Raw genomic sequence first — 25,746 nt, 5'->3', positions numbered from 1 at the left:
TGCATTATTTATTTTGCAAAAGATTTACACTGTGATAAATCATCTGAAAGCTCTTCATCAAATAATTTTGAGTCACCAGGCTTGTCTGCGTACTCCAGATATATATTTTTTTTTTCCTCAAGATTTTATTTTTCCTTACACGTGTTCATTTCAAAGGTTTCTTTGTTTAAAAGTTCTTTGAAACAATACCATCAGCTTTTGCCAGCCTGAGAATGGCATCATTAGATTCACCCATTCTACGAATGGTGCCGCAGATAGCGTAGGTCTTGAACTGGCCATTTACTCTGCCTGTTGCCTTATCGACCTCTGCAATGTTCATCTGAACAGAAGCATGGTCCTTGGCATAAATGATTCGGTTGCTGGCAGAACATTTACGGGGGACGTACAAGTCCACAAATTCACCGGCGTCGTTCTGCATTTTGCACCTTGGATACAGTCACGAGGACCTCGCGCTCGCTGTAATGGCCGATATGAAAGAGAAGGAAGCTCCTCCCCCGGAAGAACTTTATTCGTACTCCAGCTATTATGTGAAGCCTTCCAATGCTTCTCAATGGTTCATTCGGGTTCCATTAGAGACTGCAGCAGGAAGAGTGAGTCTTCATGTATGTGTGTTAGCTTTTGTGTTTGGGGTATTGGACGCATCATCAGTGGGGAGATCTCATAGGATAATTAGGATTATCCTATGAGATTTTTATTAATTATTTATTATCACAATTTTAGGGCTAAATTCAGCTTGAAATTTATTTATTTTATTTTTTTTAGGGAAAAATTTACATTTATTATTGTTTTTTTTTAATCGTCTGTAAAGCATTGTATCCGCAATCAGTGGATTGCAGGTGCAATGCCAGGCTTCTGAAGACTCTAATGCTGGATTCACACTTATGCATTTTTTGTGCTTTTTGCATTTTGCAGATTTGCACTACAGAACGTGTTCCATAGGAAACCATGTGACATGGACTGTAGTGCAAATCTGCAAAATGCAAAAAGCACCAAAACTGCATAGGTGTGAATCCAGCCTTACTCCAGCTTTCTTTCTGTGGTGAGGTACAGGCTTTCAATTAGAGAGATGGAAGAAGTGTTAATGAACTACAAGCGCGATGACTATTGCAGCTGTATCCCATGGAGAACTGCAAGTCTGTCTGTTGCGGTGGCAGATGGGACTTGTGTTTTATTAATTTGCAGTGAATTCATCTCTGTGCTCTACCTGCACAGCTGTGTCATTTCAAAATGAACCCCTGATTTCAATAATGAACCCCCATTTCCTGTCAAGTGAGGGGGGTTGGATAGCAATGTTACATGTGGCCTTTCAGAACTAGTGTCATCAGTTCAAATTCCAACCATGACACTATCTGCATGGAGTTTGGCTGTTTTCTGGGTACTCTGGTTTCCTCCCACATTCCAAAGACATTGGCCTCTGTTTAAATTGCCCCAGTATGCATGTGAGTTAGGGACCTTAGATTGTAGTCGCCTTGATGGCAGGTACAATAAATGTAAAGTTCTGTGTAAATTGTCAGAGCTAAACAAATACCCCAAAGTAAATAATGATCTCTGATTTTGACATCACCGCCCATCTTGTCCAATCATAGAACATAGCATTCATTGAGAAAATGCAAAGTAGTCTGTGAATGGCACCAGTGCCAAGTGACTGAACTCGCCCCTCCACATATTCGCTATGCAGCAGGGCAGCTGCTTGGCATGGGACCTGGAACATGTGGCCATCCCAGCTTCAAAAGAGATCAGCCAGGTTTGGCACATAATAATTACAATGGCCCAAGTTGAACAAATATTGGCTTTACTGAGGAATAATATGCCCTAAAGCCTGCAGTTGAAGATACAAAGTGTTGGATTGAATGATAAAGTGTTTTTTGACCATCTTATTCAGTTAAATGGCTACATCAACTCCATTTTTTTCTACTGGGGTGACTCTGATGGTGGTAGAGTTTATAGCCTGAGGTAAGAATCTGACTGAAGATTGATGGTTAGCATTTCCAATTCTATGGATTTTCTTCTGGGTGCTTTGAAGTAACTATTGTAGTTTAAAGGTGTGATTTGCACTTTGCTTGAAATCATTCATTTTATTGCACAGGTACTTATTACATTTTTCATATATTTATATTGCACTATTTGCACTTTGATATTTTTTGGCACGCAAATCACTTCAGCCTTCTTTGTGTAGCCATTGAAATATAAAGGATTTCTCCCTGTTATGACACTAAAATGTAGTCCTGGACTTACCATAGTCAGGATGGAAAATTTGTCTGATTAGCAGGAGAAACCACTCCTTAGTCAGGCCACCCATGTCAAGACCAGCTTCCCCAACAAAAGTAACCTTCAGCTTTTTCTTCAGGTCTGCCCGTTTTCTTGTGAGCTGGAAAAACAAGGTAGTGTTACCCCTAAACAGATTATATCAAAGTTATTTTTTATCAGTTTACAGAAAATACGGGCTTAGTAAAACATATGAATATATAAATATAACAAAACTAGAAACTGCAGTGCTACACCAAAATCTCTTATACACTCTACACACGGTCAGACTTTCCGACAGAAAATGTGCGATCGGATCGTGTTGTCGGAAAATCCGATCGTACCTGATTGTTTAAATTCCGATTGTGTGTAGACAATTCCGACAGACAAAGTGCCACGCATGCTCACAATAAATTACGAGATGAAAGCTATTGGCTACTGGCCTCTTTATAGTCCCGTTGTACGTGATTTACGTCACCTCCTTCTGAATGATCAGATTTTCCAACAACTTTGTGCGACCGTGTGTATGCAAGACAAGTTTGATCCAACGGATTTTGTCATCGGAATGTCTGACCGTGTGTACAGGGCATTATACTTTTGTGTTAATTGAAAAAGCTGCTGCATTTTACCACATGCTCACATAGTACAGCGGGCTTTCAATGGTTAAAACAGGGGTTTAGGAGGCAACATATAGCTTGTGAGCCAACTGCCCCCCCCCCCCCCCGGATCACTTTCCAGGGGCAGTAAACTCTACTGTGTGTGTAAACAAAGCCTAACAGAAGAGGTTTTTTTTTCCAGTTGGTTAGGACATTTTGGTTGAAGTGGTTCTAAAGGCAAAAGTTTTTTTTCATCTTAATGCATTCTCTATGCATTAAGATAAAAAAAAACAACCTTCTGGGTGTAGCAGCCCTTCTTAGCCCCCCTAACACTCATCTGAGCCCCAATCTTATCCAGTGATGTTGCATGAGAGCCTCAGCTGTCCGGGACTCTCCCTCCTCATTGGCTGAGACAGCAGCGGGCGCCACTGGCTCCCGCTGCTGTCAACAAAATCAGTCAGCCAATGAGAAGAGAGACTCATCACTGAATGTACACACAGAGCAGTGGCTCGGCTTGCTGTGGGGGCACTTGGCAGGAGGGAGGAGCCAGAATCTCCGCCAAGGGACCAGAGAAGAGAAGCATCCGGGCTGCTCTGTGCAAAACCGCTGCACAGAGCAGGTAAGTATGATGTTTGTTATTTTTAAACAACAACAAAAAAAAAGACTTTAATATCACTTTAAGGGAATATACTTTTATGAATGTGGGATCACAAGCATTTTTGAGGACAATTTCACTGGCAATTAAAGGGAAGAAAAGCCACAAATTGAATAATCCTGTTCACTTTATGGACTTTATTTTTCCATTTATTGTTTTGCATGGTTTCACATGGTTTTAATTAGAATTGTTTTATTTTTTTATTATAGTATAGACTTTTCATTGCAGCACTGCAGTTTCCAACTTTGCTATACTGTATGATTCATATATATATATATATATATATATATATATATATATATATATATATATATATATATATATATATGTATATATATATATATATATGTATATGTATATATATATATATATATATATATATATGTATATATATATATATATATATATATATATATATATATATATATATATAGCACTGATTCATTGTAGCAGCTTATTTAGAATTAGGTTTAGGTATATATAGGTAAGTGACACCGAAGCTTACTGTAAGTTGTTTATTATTTGCACACGATTACGGAAGTTATTAGATAAAACAGGAATGTTTCACTTTTTCAACAAATCAAAAAGCAATGTTGAAAGTGTAGACACAACGCCATGCCGATCAGAAGTAACTGTTGTGACCTGACAGCATTCATTGGATTGGCCAATCAATAACTTTAAATGTCAAGGTCTAAAACATATTGAACTCTGTTCTGACCTATTGTTAATGTGGTATTAAACCCACAACCAAAAATGTAATATATTGCAGCTTACCAATCATCAGATGTGGTGGCTGCATTTGTTTTCTGTTTTAGGCTTTTTTTCCCCTTTCTCTTCACTTGGTGATCTGGCCAGTAGCACACCTCATGTATTAGAGTGCCCCCACTCTGGATGAAGGAGCACAGTGAAACCTTTGGACAGAAGCATTGCCAGTCTGGGGAAAGGGGGAATGTTAAGCTGGCTGCACATTATACAATTTTTTTGTTCAATTTCCTTTAGACTTACCTTTAATTATGTAGTGCAAGGGCCTGCCCAATTGCATACAATTTGAAAGTGTTTAGGTTGACCTCATATTATATGATTTTGGTAAATGTAATGGAAAATTGTACAAGAAGATTGTATAATGTGTTGCCAGCTTTAGATGTAGTAGCAGATTTACAGTAAATACACTAATAAATTGAAGCCAGACTTCAGCTAATACCTTTTCAGCAGTTACAGCAACACTTTTTTTCTTTTTCTTTTGGGATATGGGTTTACATAAATGAAAGCTGGTCATTTTAAGCACCCCTGCCAGTGTTATGTGATCTGCCTCATCCCTGTAACTACATGAGAGCTTTTCTTTTGAAAAACAACAGACTTACTGGCTAGATCACACGATGAAAAAAGAAGAACGTCTAAAAAGGGAATAATGCAGCCATCAAATCTAAGAATTGGTAAGCTGCAATGTAATAAATGTTTTCTTTTTGGTTTAATGTTGCTTTAAATGATTATTGCAGTAGCTTGTTCGTACAAATAATGATAATAGCTAAGTCACACAGTAGTTGGGCACACAATGCTTTTTTTGGCTTAGTTTGTGAACAATAGTGTATCTAACCAAGGATAGTGTTATTGAAAAATAATACCTCGTCAAGCGAATCACTGACCAATTGTAGCCGTCTCACTTTAATATTAAGAAACAACATATTCATATCTGGCTTTTGCCGCCTAGCTACTTTATCCACAAGGCTTTGCTGCAGAAATAAAAGACAAGTTAAGAAATAATTAGATTTTTATTTCCAGAAATCGATTATACCCAATTTTATCTTTGGTTGGAAGCCCTGCCACCAACCTAATAAAAAATACTGCACGTAACTGCACAAATATCAAGTATTTTCAATGAGTACATTCAGTGTTTTACCTTGATAGAAATATTTTTTTAATCACTTGCAATGTGTCTTTTAACGTACTAGAAAATGTGACTACTCCAAAAAGTCAATTCCCTAGCACAGCTCCTTCCCTCCTTGCACATTATATCCCATTCCTCTTCTGGAAGTGTCTATTTGCTCTCTGTGTGGTACTGTTCACGTCACCTATATACTGTTATGAAGCTGCTGTGGGAGAGGCTAAGATGTATTATTTCATGCTGAGGCACACCTTAATCTTATGGGAAGGATTTTGTTAAAATGGGCCCTTTAAATAATGACTGTACAGTGCCTTGCAAAAGTATTCCCCCCTCCCCCCCCTTGGCATTTCTCGTGTTTTGTTGCCTCACAACCTGGAATTAACATGGATTGTTTGAGGATTTGCATCATTTAATTTACAGAACATGCCCACAACTTTGAAGATGTGTTTTTTTTTATTGTGAAGCAAACAACAAACAGGGCAAAATAACAGAAAAAGTCAATGTGCATAACTATTTACCCCCCTAAAGTCAATAATTTGTAGAGCCACCTTTTGCGGCTATCACAGCTCCAAGTCACTTTGGATAAGTCTCTATGAGCTTGCCACATCTTACCGATGGGATTTTTGCCCATTTCTCCTTGCAAAACTGCTCCAGCTCTTTCAAGTTGGATGGTTTGCGCTTGTGAACAGCAATCTTTAAGTCTGACCACAAATTTTGGATTGAGGTCTGGGCTTTGACTAGGCCATTTCAACAGATTTACATGTTTCCCATTAAACCACTCAAGTGTTGCTTTAGCAGTGTGTTTGGGGTCATTGTCCTGCTGGAAGGGGAACCTTCATCCTAGCCTCAAATCACACACAGAGTGCTACAGGTTTTGCTCCAGAATATCTCTATATTTAGCACCATCCATCTGTCCCTCAACTCTGACCAGTTTGCCAGTCCTGACTGCTGAAAAACATCCCCACAGCATGATGCTGCCACCACCATGTTTCACTCTGTGGATGGTGTTCTTTGGGTGATGTGTTGGGTTTGCACTAGACATAGCGTTTTCTTTTATGGCCAAAAAGTTACATTTTAGTCTCATCAGACCAGAGCAACTTCCTCCATACATTTTGGGAGTCTCTAATGCCGCGTACACACGATCAAACAAGCTGGTGGAAAAGTCCGGCAAACTGAAGTCCGCCAAACAATCCCCCCGTGTGTTGCCTCCGTCATACTTTTGTGAACTTAAAGTACGGCGGTCTTAGAAAGTAGTTTTACACTCCAATCTTCCCGCCGGACTCGCATTTCGGCGGACAATCCGGCCGTGTGTATGCCAGTCCTCCGTACTTTTGAAATGAGCAGACTTTTCCCGCCCGGAGAAAAGTCTGCTCATTTCGAACGGGTCTCCAGGTAGGCGGGGCCCGCGAAGGAGACGTCGCTGGCCCCGCCACCTGGTATGGACTTAAAGGGGAACACCAACGCTGAAAAAAAATCGACGTGGGGGTCCCCCCAGGTCCACATCAGACTCTTGTCCGAGCACGTTACCTGGCCGGCCAGGAAAGGGGGGACGAGCGAGCAGCCCCCCTCCTGAGCCGTACCAGGCCACGTGCCCTCAACATGGGGGGTGCCTTGGGGAAGGGGGGGCCCCGCGGCCCCCCCACCCCAAAGCACCTTGTCCCCATGTTGATGAGGACAAGGGCCTCTTCCCGACAACCCTGGCCGTTGGTTGTCGGGGTCTGCGGGTGGGGGGCTTATCGGAATCCGGGAGCCCCCTTTAATAAGGGGGCCCCCAGATACCGGCCCCCCACCCTATGTGAATGAGTATGGGATACAATGTACCCCTACCCATTCACCTGTAAAATAAAGTACAAAAAAAACACAACACACAAGATAAAATAGTTTATTGCACAGCTCCGGGGGTCTTCCGTCTTCGGGGGTCTTCTCGCCGGACTCCTCCGCTATCTTCTTCTAGCTCTTTTACTAGCGAAGGAGCCCGGCTTTAAGACCCCCGGAGCTGTGCAATAAACTATTTTATCTTGTGTGTTGTGTTTTTTTTGTACTTTATTTTACAGGTGAATGGGTAGGGGTACATTGTACCCCATACTCATTCACATAGGGTGGGGGGCCGGTATCTGGGGGCCCCCTTATTAAAGGGGGCTCCCGGATTCCGATAAGCCCCCCGCCCGCAGACCCCGACAACCAACGGCCAGGGTTGTCGGGAAGAGGCTCTTGTCCTCATCAAAATGGGGACAAGGTGCTTTGGGGTGGGGGGGCCACGCGGCCCCCCCCTTCCCCAAGGCACCCCCCATGTTGAGGGCAAGCGGGCTGGTATGGCTCAGGAGGGGGGGGGGCGCTCGCTCGTCCCCCCTTTTCTGGCCGGCCAGGTAGCGTGCTCGGACAAGGGTCTGATGTGGACCTGGGGGGACCCCCACGCCGACTTTTTTTCGGCGTTGGTGTTCCCCTTTAAGTCCATACCAGGCGGCGGGGCCAGGGACATCTCCTTCGTGGGCCCCCGCCTACCTGGAGACGCTCTCGAAATGAGCGGACTTTCCTCCGCGTGTGTGGGCGAGTCCGTTCATTTCAAAAGTAGGGCGGATAGTACGGCGGACTTAGTACGCCATATTAGTCCGCTGAAAAAGTGCCGTGTGTGGGCAAGTAGCCCGTTCGGAAAGTCCGACGTACAGTCTGGCGGGAAGTCCGCCAGACTAAGTACGTCGGACAGACGGCTACGTGTGTACGCGGCATTAGTGTAGCAATATGTAGCAATACATTTAATGAAGGTCCAACATTTAGCAGCTCACATGGTTGATGATTAAAACAGGCACATCTAAGTATGCAGGCATCTGGGGTAAAGCTGTCCACGTAGATCATCATCTGCATCGACATCAACGTCATCACTTCCACACTACGTTCCACAAACGGTTCAAGCATCGCTTTCAGATCGCTCTACTGCAGGGTAGTCTTCCCGGTTATAAATGCAGACTGACAGTAATGAAAGCCAGCTGCCAGCTGTAGACAGCTTTACCCCGATGCCTGCATACTTAGATGGGCCTCTTTTAATCAACCATGTGAGTTACTAAATGTTGTACCTTCAATATATCTAACCATATTGCTAAACTTAGAGGCGCCTCTCTTCTCTTTTATACTCTGTAGCTCCTGCTGGATTTTGCTTCTAATCCCCCTGTGGGGGCTTCCATTTGTGATTGGACATTTATGGTTACACAACCTGTCACATTGCTATATTCTTTTTATATGGCCTATAAACTGAAGGATTTATGAATAAATGGTTGTGGAACGAATCAGATTCCATTCTTTTTTATGGGGAAATTTGTTTTGATATACGAGTGCTTTGGATTACAAGCATGTTTCCGTAACTAATTATGCTTGCAATTGAAGGTTTTACGGTATATCATAGGCGCCTTTAATATAGGCATCATCAGCTGATAAACAAGGATTCAGGTTACATCTATCTACGTCCGTCCGCCTAAAGACATACATTGTGGTTCAGTCTGGATCCATCTGAAAAACTGACAGATGGATTCCAGACTGAACGCCTGAGTGAAAGGGCCCTTAGGCACAGAGATAGCTATATAAATGTTAACCTCTTATAAACTGTGCCCAAGGCAGGTGCATGCCCCTTCTTTGCCACTCAGAAATTTCAAAATGAAAAATGCAAAAGGTAATAGCGTTTTGAAAATTGTAACTTTGCCCCCCACTTGATAACTAAGTAAGGAAATTATTAAGCTACAACTTGAAATAATGGATAAGCGATTAACTTTAAAAGTTAAGAAATAGAGAGCTTTTATGAATTGAAAGTATAACTAAAGGTAAAACTTCTTGGATAGAGTGGAGAGAGATTAGAATATTTGTCAGTTTTTATTGCTGTCTGCGCCCCCCGGTTATGGAGATTTACCCTCTCTATTTGTCCTGTTTACCATTATCGTTGAAAGTGAAAGTAAAAGAAAATCTCAGATTTTGGGTTGTCTCCATAAAAATAATAGAGGGGAAATGTTCCAATGGGGACATTAGTTCAGGTGACCTGGGGATCCTCAAGGAATTCTCCTAATTTGGAAGGATTTCGTCTTACTTCCTGTTTGGCTATGGGGCAAGAAGTGAAGGGAAAAGTCTGCTGTGAGACACAGATGGCGAAAAAAATCTGACAGGCCTTGCTCTATCCAAAATGAAAAAGAAAAGTTTTGCCTATAGTTCTACTTTAACTTTGCTTCAGCATTTTATAGTCACTGATTGTAAGAAATTGCATTTTTTAAAGAAGCCATTCACCCCAGGGTAATCCACTGTGGTACAAATAACAGAACTGCATTAGCCCATTAAATTAAGGCAGTCTATTCATTAGAATTAGCTGTCAAATGAACATGGATTTATAAATGTACCTGCTGCATTTTTGGTATGGCTGTGCACTTCAACGTAAGGTAGTACATTACACATTGCAATGTAGGTGTGTTGTAGAGTTACTATTCAATATGAATAGCACTATAGCTCACCAATGAACCAAAGCAAAATGGTTTGGGCTCTAAAGTCTTACATGAAAGATATATTTCAAAATCACATATAAGACTAACAAAGACTGACTTACTCTTGCAATGCTGATCATCTGTTGCTCGGAGTCCTTCTGAATGATGACTTTTTTTGCAGCAATGGAGAGGACAAAAGGAAACTGACAAAATGAAAACCTACAAAACATAAATGTATTGTTAAATGTAATACACAAACCTTAAATTAACATTGTCGAACAGTATGTTTGTGTTCTGCATAAAAAAATCTATCGTATTTTTGCCAATTGCATTTCATTACGGACTGTTGAAAAGTAAAATTTGTAGCAAATATTACAAGGTTTTCAAAAGTTTACAAAACCCTGTGCCTGGAATTAGGCTTTAATGAGTCTCAATGCACAATTAGATGAAGTGCAGGTGTGCTGGATTATTACAAAATACACTGCTCAACAAAAATGTAAGGAACATTTTTTAATCAGAGTATAGCATCAAGTCAGTGAGCCTGGGTTCACACTTGTGCAAACACAGACATCCCATGTGATTCTCACCCACACTACTGTGACAATCGTATGCGATGTCTGTGCAATGCAAGTTCAGACATACAACTGAATGGCTGAACTCACATTGGATTCGCAGGAAAATAATGCAGGGACTTTTTTTTGTTCTCACCCATGCGATCTGATTCCTTTTGAGATTTCACAGTTTGCACTGTGATCTGTGAACCATTCTGGGGGTGACATTAACATTGTATTGACACCTGCAGTGGTTCGCAGAGGGCAGTGTGAACTGCCTGTGGGAGAGATGTGATGCGGTAACCGGCGCTGTAATCTCTCTGGTTTCCACATCGCTACAGTGTGAACCTAGGCTTAAACTCCTGGGATATTGATCTGGTCAGTTAAGTAGCAGAGGGGGTTGTTAATGTTTCAGCTGCTTTGGTGTTATTGAAATTAAGTGTTTTACGGGTGGAGGCCACTGACATTTTTTCCCTCTACTCATCTTTTCTGACTGTTTTGCATTTAGCTAGGGTCGGTGTCACTACTGGTAGCATGAGGCAATACCTGGACCCTATAGAGGTTGCACAGGCAGTCCAACTCCTCTAGAATGGCACATCAATACGTGCCATTGCCGGAAGGTTTGCTGTGTCTCTCAGCACAGTCTCAAGAGCATGGAGGGTATTTCAGGAGATAAGCAGTTACTCTAGGAGAGCTGGACAGGGCCGTAGAAGGTCCTTAACCCTTCAGCAGGACCAGTATCTGCTCCTTTGTGCAGGGATGAACACGTTGAGCACTGCCAGAGCCCTATATAATGACCTCCAGCAGGTCACTGTTGTGAATGTCTCTGACCAAACAATCAGAAACAGACTTCATGAGGGTGACCTAAGGGCCCGAAGTCCTCTAGTGGGCCCTGTGCTCACTGCCCAGCACCATGGAGCTCGATTGGCATTTGCCATTGAACATCAGAATTGGCAGGTCCGCCACTAGCGCCCTATGCTTTTCACAGATAAGAGCAGGTTCACCCTGAGCACATGTGACAGACATGAAAGGATCTGGAGAACCGTGGAGAACATTATGCTGCCTATAGCATCGTTCAACATATCCATGGAGGGATGCACAGATCTTTACAGGCTTAACAATGGCACCTTGACTGTCATTAGCTATCAGGATGAAATCCTTGGACCCATTGTCAGACCCTACGCTGATGCAATGGGTCCTGGGTTCCTCCTGGTGCATGACAATGCCTGGCCTCATGTAGCGAGAGTATGCAGCCAGTTCCTGGAGGATGAAGGAAATGATAACCATCGAATGGCCCCCAAGCCCACTTGACCTAAATCCAATAGAAACTTTTGGGACATTATATTTCGGTCAATAGGCCGCTGCTAGGTTGCACCTCAGTCTGTTTAAGAGCTCAGCAATGCCCTGGTCCAGATCTGGAAGGACATACCCCAGGACACCATCCACCGTCTTATTAGGAGCATGCCCCCGATGTTTTCAGGCATGCATACAAGTACGTGTGGGCCATACAAACTACTGAGTACCATTTTGAGTTGCTGCAATGAAATTTTGGCAAAATGGACTAGCCTGCTGCATCATTTTCTCACTTTGATTTTCGGGGGGGGGGGGGGGTTTGAATTCAGCCCTCTGATCATTTTCATTTCCATTAAATTATGTGGCATCCTTTCTTTCCTAACACATTACCCAGTCCATATCCCAGCATGGTATTTTTACCCATTGAGATCTAATGTGTTTTCAAAGTTTTCCTTTAATTTTTTTGAGCAGTGTATATATGCATTGGCCATTCAAAGCCTACAATGGCAGCTATGTCTTGTATGTAGGTAAAAATGTTGCTTCCTATCATCAAACTGCAGTGCCCTATGTTTTTTTTTAGTAGAGTAACAACCAAGCCCCTCAGTACAAGTGTTCATACACAGATTTCTGTTGCAGGTAAGGGGAGGGGGTGTGTCTGATATGCTCAATGTGAACTACTGTGTATTCCTGTGTCTTTTCTGGTGCCCATTAAGCTGCATAATCATATGTGCATACCCACAAGTAAGCCCTTTTTGGTGAAACACTTTGGCGTAGAGGTCCCAAGGGCAGTGACTTTTACAGAGATTGTTGGTTTTAATAAATCAGAATCTAGGTGACATTAGCAGAGTGCAATGAGTTCCTTCTTCCTGTTTGTGGGCTTAAACATCACAATGTCTGACCACTCTGCAAGCAGAGCCACAACTTGCCCTGTATCTGAACCTCCTACCTGAAGAATAGTGGTGTTTCCCAGGCTACCTATATTATCTGCCATTGTTTGGGTTTCTGGTGTCAAACACCACAAATTAGACCTCTGAACTAAGGTGGTAGTTGTTTCCCTGTTTTTTTATACTGCTTTCCTTTACCTACCATTGACTCATTATCATGCTCTGAGCTTGCCCGACATTAAGGATAATTTACTAAAGGCAAATAGTCAGTTTACTTTGTAAGGAAATGTCTCCTTAGCTTAGTGAATACAGTGAAAATTCACTTTAAACAGAATACTCAATAATGTGCAAGAAAAAAACAATATTTTTGCTTATGTGCGACTGGGCATAGAAGTCAGCAGAGCTTTAACGCATTCACTAAGCTAAAGAGAAATTCTCTTGAAAAGTGAACATCCTATTTGCCTAGAAAATCAACCCAAATATATCCAGGCTGCGGTCCTCTAAAGTTATAACAAAATGTTGCGCTAATTCATATTACCACAATATTCTAAACAGTGTAGTTCAAATTATTGTGTGTGATGTGATTGAATTTTGAAAAAGAATATCAACACCATGGATACCTGCACAACATATAAAAAATTCCAATAAAATGTTGACAAAATAATAATAAAGTCCAAAATGGAAAAAATGAGAGAAAGAAGGTAACCACGTCCACACAATGGGAATCGTGAGACCAAAAGTGTCCAATAATACCACAAGTAGGCACTTAGGCTGGCCATAGTTGGTTCCTGCTTAACCGGCCAAGATTCAAACTGTGTATGGGCAAGCTGAATGTACTAAGGTGATCGATCCATCAACATGGGTACAACAAGCCTGCCAGATTTTACTTGTGATTATCGCTAGTGGCTGCTATAGCCACTAGTCATAATCACTATTTTCTCCCGGCGGGGACATCTTCCCTCGCCCCCCAGCTGGGAGAATATAATGTCTTGGCAGGAGGGATTGCCCTGTCTGTGTTGATGGATGAATCATGAATTTCTTTTCTGCAAACTGTGGTTGTAGGAAAGAAATTTGCACCGTCTATGGCTTGCCTTAGGCTTCATGCACACTGGCTTTTTTGCCAAAGCTCCTAAACTCAACTCCATAAAAGCCTATGTGTCAATGTACACATAGGCTTTTAGCAGAGTTTAGGAGCTGCTGTAGTTAGGGGAGCTTTAACCTCCCTCAACCTCTCTTTTCTGAACGTGGAAGAATTGCATTCAGGATAGGAAAGTTTTGACCACCGGACGCTAAACACCGCAAGGTCACAATGCGATTTTGACACATTTCGCGTTTTCCTTTGGCCAGTGTTCAAAGTAGGCTATGTTCACATGAAGCCTTACTTGTGGTATCTGGTGGAGGTGCTACTGTTTCTATTTCTGAATGTATATAAGATAAGTCTTTAGCTAGGGCTTTAATTATGTGGGAAAGTGGAGGCGATGCCCATAACAATCCCCTTTTTCAACCGTGCATTAATAAAAACAATAGACATCTTTTATGCTATGGGTAACAAACACTTGCATTAATGTTTCTTAATTACTATAGGGTATATTTATGTATTATATATGGACCCCTATGTCTGTTAATATTTTCATGACAAACAATAACTGGAATTCATAGCAAAAATGAAGACTAATTCAATTTAAATACTCACCTGTGAGTGTTGCCATAAAACTGCCAGGTTTGATAGTCTTCCATAAGATCAATATGATCCAAAGTGGAATTATAGAAGTCAGTGTAAGGGATAATTGGTGGATTGCAAAGAGAGTTTGCAGCATCTGTGGGAGCAAAACAAAATCTCAGTGGCAATAATGTACATTTAGGTATTGGTAGCATACTGTGTCTAAGACTGGCTATAGACAGATACTGTATATATCTACCAAAAATATAAAAGTTTGTCTCCTCTATAGTGCCAGGACATTAAGCCACCCCATGGTCTGAAGCAGAGCACATGCTGTTGACCATCCTCATATCTGCTCTCAGTATCAAAAGAGAAGAGTCGTACATTCTCAAGGTTTCCTGAGGATGTCACTACAGTACCAGATATTTGCCTTAGAAGCAGACAGGTTCTGGATCAGGTCATTTATGGCCAACATTAGTTCCTCAGTGCTCCCCAGAAGGCATATGTCTCTGTCTAGTTTAGACAACAAGGTGACCATGTAGATTATATGAAGTCCATGATGTGCCTATTCAAACACCATTTAAATACATGTATGTACATTTTCAAAGTCTCGTGTATGATATGGCCATTCAGAACTTGCACTAACTGCCCATATGTCATATCTGTTCATCTGCCATGTATGGTAAAATTTGCTGCAAACCAGGCAGCCTAGGTAGAAAACTGTCAGCTTTGTATGATCATCCTTACAGTCCTGAATGCATTTGCTATATATGCCATGTGATATTGCTGACAATATGGTAATTTTAAATAAAGACCCATGTATTAAAATCATTGGTATATATTTAAAAAGTGAGGTGCAGTCAGAAATCTTTTGCTTGACTAATTACAATAGGCTGAAAGTCTGATCTTCAAAATGTGTAGAAAGGCTCATCTTTAACCACCTTCCATCTTTCCTATTATAATATTTTGGCCAGGAAGGAGTATCATTATCCTGGGAGAACATCATATGACTTTCTCCTACTTGCGTGCGCCCTAGGGGCTGCACAGTGGCACGATCTGTGGACACAGCGATAGACAGAATGTTATACTGGGTCGGCATTGGTACCATGTGATCGCTAGGGCCAATCACATGTCAGTTGAACACAATGGCTTGTCATTCATAGCAATTCATTGTGTGCTATTGTGATCTCTGTTACTGGTCACAGCGATCACATGGTAAAGGGCAATCACAGGGGACTGTACTATGTGATAGCTGTGGCCAATCGCAGACATCAAAAATGTACACAATGGCACATGAATTAATGCCATTCATTACAATGATTTAAGGAATCAGTGTAAAAAAAATCCTGATCACCTCCTGATCACCTCCCCAGAGCTGTACAGTGCCACTATGGTGACTCTGTACTGCTCTGGTCACAGAATGTGAATAAAAGAAGAAAAATGTGTTTAAAAAAAAAGAATATTAATTTTATTTATTTTACATACTGTCACCAGTCAGTGTCCCTGATCATCGTCACACCAGTCATATGGTGACGCTGTACTGCTCTGTTGACAGTATTTATTTCCAAATGACAACTTCACAAAACTTGCAATGCCTCTTACTAAATACCTTTGACTGTCTACTTTCCAAAAAGGGGTCATTTGTGGGGTATTTGTACTGTCCCGGAATTTTAGGGCCTCAAGAATTGAGACTGGCCATAAGTACATTAGGATTGATCAATCTTCAAATATATATACCAGTTTGTATGGTCTATAACTTTTACACAATCTAAATAATATACAGATTTAGGTTATTTTTTTACCAAAGAAATGTAGCAGAATAATTTTTGGCCAAAATGTATGAAGAAAAGTATTTATTTGCAAAAGTTTATAACAGAAACAAAGAAAAACTTTTTTTTTCCAAAGTTTTTGGTATTTTTTTTTTTTCTATAGCAAAAATTCTAATCCCAGTGGTGATTAAATACCACCAAAGACAGCTAAATGGTAAAAAATTAATTTGGGCACAGTGTTGCATGAATGAATAATTGCCATTCAAAGTGTGGAAGCACTGAAAACTGAAAATTGGCCTGGGCAAGAAGGAGGAGAAAGTGTCCCGAAATTAAGTGGTTAAAGAATAAGAAGCGTTCGTTTCAACTTGTATGATTTTTTTTTCTCGTGGTAATCATATATATGGAAATGTAATTGTAAGCACTGCAGGACCATCTGGACGAAGAATAATTAAAGGGTCTGTACAATTAAAACCTATTTTAGTCATGGGTAAATGCTGGCCTGACAAGAAAAAATGAATGTTGGTCCCTATCAGCATGACCCAATCCATGCGTAGCCTTTACTACTGAGTCATGCTCCTTTTGTACATTATTCTTTAATGTAAACTAAAAATTCAACAAGTAGAACCCTTCATTATTGTTGCAGGTAGTAAGAATTTGAGTAATTCAAGCAGTTGGCATCTACCAAAAGAATCACTTTTTGGTGAAAACACACATTAGAACAAATATGTTAACTAGCAGCAGTCCTAGGAGCTGCAAATCATATTTTTGTTTTAACTTACTTAGCAAAGCTAGCACTTTGGTTGCAGATGGAATCCACCAAGTGCATTTTACAACTGATGGAAACTCTTCAGGCTTTGCAGGAAAGAGGCGCAAGGATATAAACTGTAACAATCGGTCAACCAATTGCTTGAAACGCTTTGGTGACATCCTAGCAAAAACAAACAAAAAACAAATTCATTATTATTTTTCAAACAAAAAACTTTAAACATCAGCTTTAAATAAGAAAACTGTATAATGAACTACTAATGATAGCAAACAAATAAGCAATTGTGCTTTTCATGTAATTCAATACAACAAATCCAACCAAAGATGGTTATTCCTCTTTGACTAGAATGGTAGTAGAGTTTAGCCATGGGAATTATAAACAGATTGGCTATGCTGGTTTGAAATATCAGGGAGAACTCTGCCTGCCTGTGTTTTAGCTTTCTTCCATCCCCTTCTGCTATGCCTGGTTCCTAGACACACTCTTCTTTCAACTAAATTGAGCAAAATAAATGAAATCTTGGACTGCTCAAATGGAAAATCCAAATTAACTCTAGTGGCATTTTGGTGGGTTAACCTTCAGAAGTGGATGTAACTGGTAATAAAGAATGTCTACTGGCTGCTGGACTGGATACAGATTACATACAGAAACTAGTCAATGTGTATTTCCACTTTAGCAGTCAAATTGTAGTAACACCAACTTTGCATTTATTACCCATTCCCGTTCACATAGCATCTTTGAAATGCTATGTGATATCTTTGATATGCTGCATATTAAAATTGCCGCTCACCCATTTAAATGTTCCTTTCTAAAACTTCCAGGACTGAAAAAATCGTCTGTAACTTCTCTTTTGTTCTAATGTTATGGGAGGGCTATGGAGTAATTACCCATCTGTACTGTGCCAGCAAATTTCCTTATCGGATCATTATAAAATGGGTGGCCTCACATATAATAAAGATTACAAAGTACTACTGTGCACCCTCATCCCAATTGTATATGAACTAAATGGGTCGAAATCTCTGGTCTCCAATCAGAGATGTCTGAAAAGTCTGAGCGGGGGGACTATTACGGTACACATAAATAGATTAATACAAAGTAAGAAAAAAAAGGAACAGATATTACATAAAAATAATGCAATTTATTAGAAAATAATTTTTTTTTACAGTATCAAGTTGTATCACAATTTCATAGGGGAAGGTGAGGTATTTTGACTAGTTTCGCTTCACAGCTTCTTCTGGAATTACCTTCATCTATATGCCCTTACCCCTGGACAAGCCGGAGCCAAACTGGGGAGAGAAATAAGCCTTACCCGGTGACTGGGAAGGGGGAATGAACCCCAACTGCCGACCAATATCCTTAAAGTTAGCTCTATAGAGAGAGGGATCCCAGGGTCCCAACGGGGTTGGTCAATATCAAATTAGAGATCAGCAAGGGCCACACAAAGCAACTTGGTGTATGGAACAAACAGGCTCCCAATTGGAGCAATATTTGAGGATAAGGATCATCAGTTGCCTAGTGGCCAGGTGTATCCCCAGGATCCGGTCGGCATGGGTAAGGCTTATTTCTCTCCCCAGTTCGGCTCCGGTCTGTCCAGGGGTAAGGGCATATAGATGAAGGTAATTCCTGAAGAAGCTGTGAAGCGAAACTAGTCTAAATACCTCATCTTCCCCTATGAAATTGTGATACAACTTGATACTGTAACATTTTTTTATTTTTGAATAAATTGTATTATTTTTATGTAATATCTGTTCCTTTTTTTTCTTACTTTGTATTAATCTATTTATGTGTACCGTAATAGTCCCCCCGCTCAGACTTTTCAGACATCTCTGATTGGAGACCAGAGATTTCGACCCATTTAGTTCTTATCGGATCATTATCAGATTATCAGATTATTAAAGATTTTGAAGCTTGACTTCACTGTTGTATGATATTGCAGTGTGCCTTTCTTTTTCAGTTTCCCCTCATTTCAAATGCTCAGAAGTCTGCTCCAAACAAAAATCCAAAAGGCAAAAACATATTTTTTTTTTATGTTTTAGGCATGTTGAGTGAATGTGAACACCTGTAGCTGTTAAAAATGTGACTAGAAGCAAGAATTATCTGGAGCTGGGACATTCATAAAGACCTTAATTACTCCCCCTGCCCACACCAACCACCAAGAAAATAAGACTGACATTGACTTGAAATAAGAGAAATGTCCTTACTTTTTGAACCAATGTATTAACAAATTGTGGTCCGCGTCTGACAGTGTGGTGATTTGTCTAAGCAGATGTGCGTAGATGACATAAGTAGAGGTGCTGCTGAACTGTGGATTCTTAAAAATACAATTATAGACAAGTTAGCAACAAAAAACATCCTGAATTTCTAAAAAACATTAAATTAGGAACTAGTCAAAATCTTCTGACCTGTGTTAGAATAAAATAGGCTCGAAGGTCATCCTTTGTTCTTGGCCTAATAAAACATATTGAATTGTTAGTGTCCCGCACAGCAAAATATTTAATGGTTCAAACATATTATTGAAAAGAAATACAACTTCTTCATTGTCAATATTTTCTTACATACATTTATGACATTAATTAACCACTGAAAAAAAATGGTTTTAATAGTGTAAGGAAGCATTACAACATCCTTCAGGGTCTTTTTGCTGTCAGTAAGTAACAGTCCTTTTTTTTTTTTTTTGCAAATTCTTTATTTTAAACTCACAGAGCAGAACTTAGTTTACAGATTTCTTAATCATAAAAATTATATATGCACACTGAATCAATAGTTGCTAGAGTGAGTTATTGGGTGAACCTTTTGGCTAATCTCCTACGTCTATGGTTCCCCATGAAAAAGGGCCTTGCTCTCTTCTGAGAACAGGAAGGCAGTCCAGTAGAACCATGTTTTTTGTGGGAAGAAAGTACAACATTCTCCATAGACCTGATTTTTACTACTTTCTGTATCCACATGGAAATAGTGTGTGTGTGTGTGTGTGTGTGTGTGTGTGTGTGTGTGTGTGTGTGTGTGTGTGTGTGTGTGTGTGTGTGTGTGTGTGTGTGTGTGTGTGTGTGTGGGGGGGGGGGGGGGGGGGCTTTCCATCTCAGTGGGATATAGGATTTAGTAATGGCACTTTTTATCTCTGTGACATGACACAAAATGTGGAGAAATGGGTGTAAACTGCATCAACTGAGATAAACCTTGCAGGGGGACTAACCCTTCCCCAATAACATACTTTTTTTCAAATCTAAAGGGGGAAATGTATCAATGAGAACCCCTTTAGCATTGAGCACTGTCCAAGAGGGCTTTTCTTCACACTTTTTATTGTGCCTTTGGAATAGAAAGTGATGGGAAAAATGTCTGATGTAGGAAAGAAGACAGGAGTTTATACCATTCCTACCATTACCACTTTAATCATAAAAAATGTATGGCTATACCTATAATTTAATAACCACAAGAAGGCAGCTAGAAAAATTGTAATGTTTTATTTGAAGGAAGAGACAGTGAACTTATCTTACCCTTTCCATTCTCTTAAAAGACTGTTAATAATCCCTTTTAGCACTGTTTTCTGGATATCTTGAGCCTGGTAAAAAAAAAATGGCTTTGGCAGTCAGGAAATGACAAGATAAGTCGAAGTAAGCACAAATGCAAATATATGTAAGCAAAGTTACCTTCAGTAAAAGCTATATGCCAGAATAAACAGTAGATCTAGAGGCATAGACAGCTGACATTGTATGAAAATCCTAAACTTACTGTTAAAAATTGAGCTTGAAGTCACCTTCTTCTAGGGTGATCAATTATACCATCTATCATATTAAATTACCAGCCAAACTTGGTAGGTAGGAGGGGTGGGAGAAATTGTAACTTGACAGGAAAATGTGAGATTTTCAGATCCTTTGTCTGCCTATATCCATAGATCTACTAGTATAGAGTAACATAAGTGAAAATGTATCCTTAAAGTAAATTACACAAACTATAGCCACATAAATACAGTAAATAAGGTCACCATACTGCAGAAATGAATGTACAATATATGCTATGTTATATCAATATATTGGCAGTTATGTTGCATGTCTTTTGGTCCTGCCATAAGCTTGCCCCCTTCTGGCGCGAGGTAGCTAGCACGATCGGGCACCTAACTAATGTATCTCTGGAGGGTGACCCTGTGGCCTGTCTGCTCCACCTGACGGAATGACCCATTAAAGAATATAAGAACTCCTTGACTGTTCAGCTTTTGAATGCGGCGAAAAGGCCTGCATCACCCTGTGTTGGAGATCAGAGAACCCACCAACCAAGTCCCTGTGGTTTGCTAAAGTGAATGAGTTAAGGGACATGGAGGACCTCACCGCCACCCTGCACAACAGGGAGGAGACCTTCAGTGGGACCTGGAGACCCTGGCAATATTTCACATATACAGATGCCTACCTCCAAGAGACGGCTCAAAACACCTGACCCATTGGGCCAGTCTAGCTCCCCCACCCCCCACATGGGCTGAGGGTATCACTTTAACTTGCTCTACTTTCCTTCGCTTTCCTTTCTCATACTCTGCACTTACTGCACCACTAAATCCTGCCTGGTCACCTGACTTGTTCTCCCCTCTCCTTTCGCACCCCCCCCCCCCCCCCCCCACTGGTTTCTCCTCTCCTTTTTCCCTCACTCCCGACCCCAAGCTCTTTTCCTATTGGTATAGCTTGGTTAATTATCCCCCCCCCCTCTTTCCCTCCGCAGTATACTTCTGTCTCAGTAGCTTGTACCCGTCCATTAGTACTTAACCAGAGAATGCCACACTCTTGAAACAAATGTATTATCATATGTCTCCTGTTTGGGCCTATCAGTTAGTTGCCTTACTATACTTCCCCACTTAAACAAAAAATGTTTTTCCATGATGTTGCATTGCATAAAACTTCGCATAAGCCATTGTCAGACTTGGGTCAGTAACAATGATGATGATTGAACAGCCTATGAGGCCCGACATGTTGTCAGCACTATTATGATGGAACTCTCTTTTACTGTGCCTTGATTAGGTTGTAGGTTGGGTTAATTTAAACAGCTGACTAAATATTGTAATGTAATCTGATTTTCTGACTTGACACATGCACCTCCTTTTTGTTTTGAAATAAAGAAGAATTAAAAAATATATATATATATTGGCAGTTACCCTTTACACAGATCCTACTTCACTAATAATGGATTGCTGTAAGCCTTGGCATGAAGATAAGGGTGTTAGTACTTTGAGCTTATAGGGGGGTTTACTGTATGTTTTTACTCCACACACACACACTATATTGCAATGAGGATCATTCAGTTCAGGGTAAATGATCCATAATCATAAGTATCACATAGCATATCCTGTATGTCTGTTCCAGCTGTCAATGCTACTGGGGCAAGACCACATTTCTGTACTACTGCACAGGTCAAGGGCTCAGTATATATTTTAATTGTACATGCAGTAACATAGATTCACACAAATGACAGGTACTGGCTAAGCTTCCCATCCCAGAAAATTATCTAGTCAGTAAATGTAACGGTACAAAAAATGAAATTTTTAAATTCTCATACTTACAGTATTTAATAAGGCATCGTAGACAGTGTTTAAAAATTTTGTATTAATTCTAGAATCCTCAACAGTGTTGACAGAAGTATTTACATCTCTCTGTGAAAAGGAAAAGAATAACTTACTACCGGAGGACAAGCTTTCATTTTATAAATGTTACACATGTCCTGTATTTGAATGCAAACTAAATGTATTTTCAAATGGTAGGGATAAGATTACTGAGCATCACATTTCAGTGTATATGTGAAGGAATATTATTTTTCATTTGCAATATTGGTGTCTGTTTAGTGGTATATCCTACAATGTGCAAAATTATAGATGCTAATTACCAACACTGAAGAGAAAATCCTTGGCCTAATCAATAGGCAGTATAATGCTTTAAGACAGGGTGATATTAAATCACAAAATATAACTATTTTATACGTTTTATACACACCCCATTTTTGCAATGTAAATTTAGTAATAGGATTGGAGATGTAATCATTTTATACTTTTAGCAAGTTTTCATAGAATAGAATGCTAATGTTCACTCTAATAACTGATACCATGCAGCATACTATAGAAGGGATGTGCATATGACCATCGTGGGCACAAATAATGACTCACTGCACTTATTACTAATCACAAAAAAAAAATTGTCATCAGGTTGATTTAAACAAAAATCGAAATTAACGTGAGGTCACATAATACCCAAATACAAGATGAGTTGTACCGTATTTATCTGTGTATAACACGCGCCGGCGTATAACACGCCCCCCCCCCCCCCCAGTTTAGGAGGGAATTTTAAGGAAAAAAAAACTTACATTTAAATGCCCATCAATGCAGCCTTATCAGTGTCATTTGCAGCCTTGTCATGCAGCCTGTCAATCATTGCAGCCTTGTCATGCAGTCTTGTCATGCAGCCTGTCCATCATTGCAGCCTTGTCCATCATTGCAGCCTTGTCATGCAGCCTTGTCCATCATTGCAGCCTTGTCATGCAGCCTGTCCATCATTGCAGCCTTGTCCATCATTGCAGCCTTGTAATGCAGCCTTGTGCATCATTGTCCCCTTGTCAGTGTTTATTTCAGATTTTAAAAATGGCGCCGCCGAGATGTCCTGTGTATCTCGGTAGTTCTTGGCTGCCTTCGGCCCTTCTCGTGGTTTTCGGCCGCCTTCGGCCGTTCTCGGCAGCTTTCGGCCGTTCTCGGCAGCTTTCGGCCGCTCTCGGCCGCCGAGAAGGGCCGAAGGTGGCTGAAAGCCGCCCAGAGCTCCAAAATCGCGGAGGATCGGCGTATAACACTGAATAGATTGTAGTAACCCAAATGTGTAAATCTTAGGGAGATTTACTAAAACTGGAACAGCCAGAATCTGGAGCAGCTGTGCATTGTAACCAATCAGCTTCTCACTTCAGCTTGTTGAATTAAGCTTTGCCAATGAAACCTAGAAGCTGACTGGTTACTATGAACAGCTGCACCAGATTCTGTGTGCACCAGTTTTAGTAAATCTCCCCCATAGTGTTTTAAATTATTATATTATTATTATACACGATTTATATAGTGCCAACAGTTTACGCAGCGCTTTACAATGTATAGGGGGGGACAACACAATTACAGTACAATACAAAAGGTATAGAAGGGCTCTGCTCGTAGAGCTTACATTCTAAAGGGAGGGGGTGGTGGTACAAAAGGTAATAGCTGCAGAGAATGATTTAATTGGGGTGGCTTGGGGACAGTTGTTAGGTGGGTGTGGGATAGGCTTCCCTGAATAAATGAGTTTTCAGGGATCTCCTAAAGGTGGACAGGGTAGGGGCTGGTCACACAGGCTGGGGCAGGGAGTTACAGAGGATGGGAGAGGCTCTGGAGAAGTCTTGAAGGCGAGCATGAGAGGAGGTAACAAGGGAGTTAGAAAGCAGGAGGTCCTGGGAGGACCTGTTTAGTGTTTTAAATCTTAGTAGTCTTCGATCTTATTTGTTCAGTTTTACATAGTGCTCCTAATGCTCTTTCACCGGTGGGACTGTACAATCAGAAACACTGGTGTTATTTGCGAAAGGTAAATCCACATTGCACTACAAGTGCAAATTACAAGTGCAAAGTGCACTTGAAATTGCACTGAAAATGCACTTGGAAGTGCAGTCACTCTAGATCTGAGGAGGACATGCAAGGAGAATAAAAAGCAGCATTTTAGCTTACACATGATTGGATGATAAAATCAGCAGAGCTTCCACTCATTTCAGATCTACCTCTTAGATTTACAGCTACTGCACTTCCAAGTGCACTTGTAGTGCAAAGTGGATTTGCCTTTCGTAAATAACCCCCATTGTGTATTCACATACTTTCACATGTGGATGTCATAAGATTTTGCTGGCAACATTCTATGAACACATCTTACTATCAAAACAAAACCAATTTGTGACCAAATACTATAGAAGTGTGGGTCAACTTTACACAACATGGGGACAAAAAAGTATCAGCTGCATCTCTGGAACTTCGTTTTTTTTCCTGGTTAAGCAGGCCATGAAAATGAATTCTTGTGCCATTTTCTGAGACTATGGGGTTGATTTACTAAAGAAAAATCCATTCTGCACTACAAGTGCACTTGGAAGTACAGTCGCTGTAAATCTGGGGGGGGGGGGGGAGATCTGAAATGAGGGGATGCTCTGCTGATTTTATCATACAATCATGCACAAGCTAAAATGCTGTTTTTTATTTTCCTTACATGTCGCCCTCGGATCTACATCGATTGCACCTCCAAGTGCATTTTTAGTGCAAAGTGGGTTTGCCTTTAATAAATAACCCCCTATGCAGAATTAAAGGTGCAAGATGACACAACAGTGACTATAAAATGCAGAGGAGCTGTCAATCAAATGCTGGCAAACAGTCTTGAGAGATGCATAGGGGTGCCACAAAGTCTATCCTATAATTATAATAGAGCAGAAATAACTTGGGCTTATGTAACTGAAATAGTAAAACAAAACATGTTTTTCTTACCACCTCAAGTCTTCTGTGTGCCTTGTATGTGTGTGTTTGATTATGCTATTTCCTTAACTTGCCCAACTAAAGGTTGTATGTGCTAATACTTACCTTCACTTAGCATTACTCATCATTAAGCCTGCTGACTCCAGTGTGAGTTTTTGTTTTGCTATTCTATATCCCTCTGATATCCAAGTGAGAGCAACTGCGGTATATTCTTTATAAAAAAACATTACTGACAAAAGTAAAAAAGATTTCCACAGAATGCTATAGATTGCTACCTTGAAAGCAGCATTTAACTCCAGGAATGAATCAAACGTAGTTAAATAAAAATCGTGCACAGCTTTCCATTCCCCTGTTGATTTGGCTTTGTCCAGGTCTGTCCTGCAAAACATAACACACAAGTGTAAGGAAACAATACAGCCCTGGTTTCTTTATCTAAGAAAGATATAATAATAATTTCTTGTAATACCTGACATAGTTAAGTAAGATACAAAGACCTCAGCTTACTTTAATGCG

General features: G+C 40.5%; 2 protein-coding genes across 3 annotated transcripts in view; both read right to left on the bottom strand.

Annotated features, from left to right (window-relative positions):
- The window catches only part of HECTD2 (HECT domain E3 ubiquitin protein ligase 2), a 144,586-nt gene that overhangs the window by 32,581 nt on the left and 86,259 nt on the right, over positions 1-25,746 (bottom strand). For both annotated transcript variants that reach the window (XM_077454220.1, XM_077454221.1), the window contains exons 4-13: positions 25,509-25,611; positions 22,288-22,377; positions 20,243-20,307; positions 19,154-19,199; positions 18,953-19,062; positions 16,768-16,916; positions 14,253-14,376; positions 9,954-10,050; positions 5,118-5,225; positions 2,236-2,368 (exon numbers count right to left, since the gene is read on the bottom strand). In XM_077454220.1, coding sequence (XP_077310346.1) covers positions 2,236-2,368; positions 5,118-5,225; positions 9,954-10,050; positions 14,253-14,376; positions 16,768-16,916; positions 18,953-19,062; positions 19,154-19,199; positions 20,243-20,307; positions 22,288-22,377; positions 25,509-25,611 — 1,025 coding nt within the window. The remainder of the gene's footprint in view (positions 1-2,235; positions 2,369-5,117; positions 5,226-9,953; positions 10,051-14,252; positions 14,377-16,767; positions 16,917-18,952; positions 19,063-19,153; positions 19,200-20,242; positions 20,308-22,287; positions 22,378-25,508; positions 25,612-25,746) is intronic.
- Positions 106-498, bottom strand: LOC143930181 (small ribosomal subunit protein eS21). Its single transcript, XM_077454219.1, has one exon. The coding sequence runs from the start codon at positions 416-418 to the stop codon at positions 167-169; it is 252 nt and encodes an 83-aa protein (XP_077310345.1). The 5' UTR covers positions 419-498; the 3' UTR covers positions 106-166.

Source organism: Lithobates pipiens, unplaced genomic scaffold, assembly GCF_037356315.1.
Source record: "Lithobates pipiens isolate NorthernLeopardFrog02 unplaced genomic scaffold, aLitPip1_a1.2 Scaffold_25, whole genome shotgun sequence".
NCBI classification, from domain to species: domain Eukaryota; kingdom Metazoa; phylum Chordata; class Amphibia; order Anura; family Ranidae; genus Lithobates; species Lithobates pipiens.
Note: the sequence above shows the minus strand (reverse complement) of the source record. Positions and strands in the feature narration are given on the sequence as shown.

What these genes read in the sequence shown, in the direction of transcription:
- LOC143930181 (XM_077454219.1), bottom strand. Translation starts at nt 418, where the DNA reads ATGCAGAACGACGCCGGTGAATTTGTGGACTTGTACGTCCCCCGTAAA.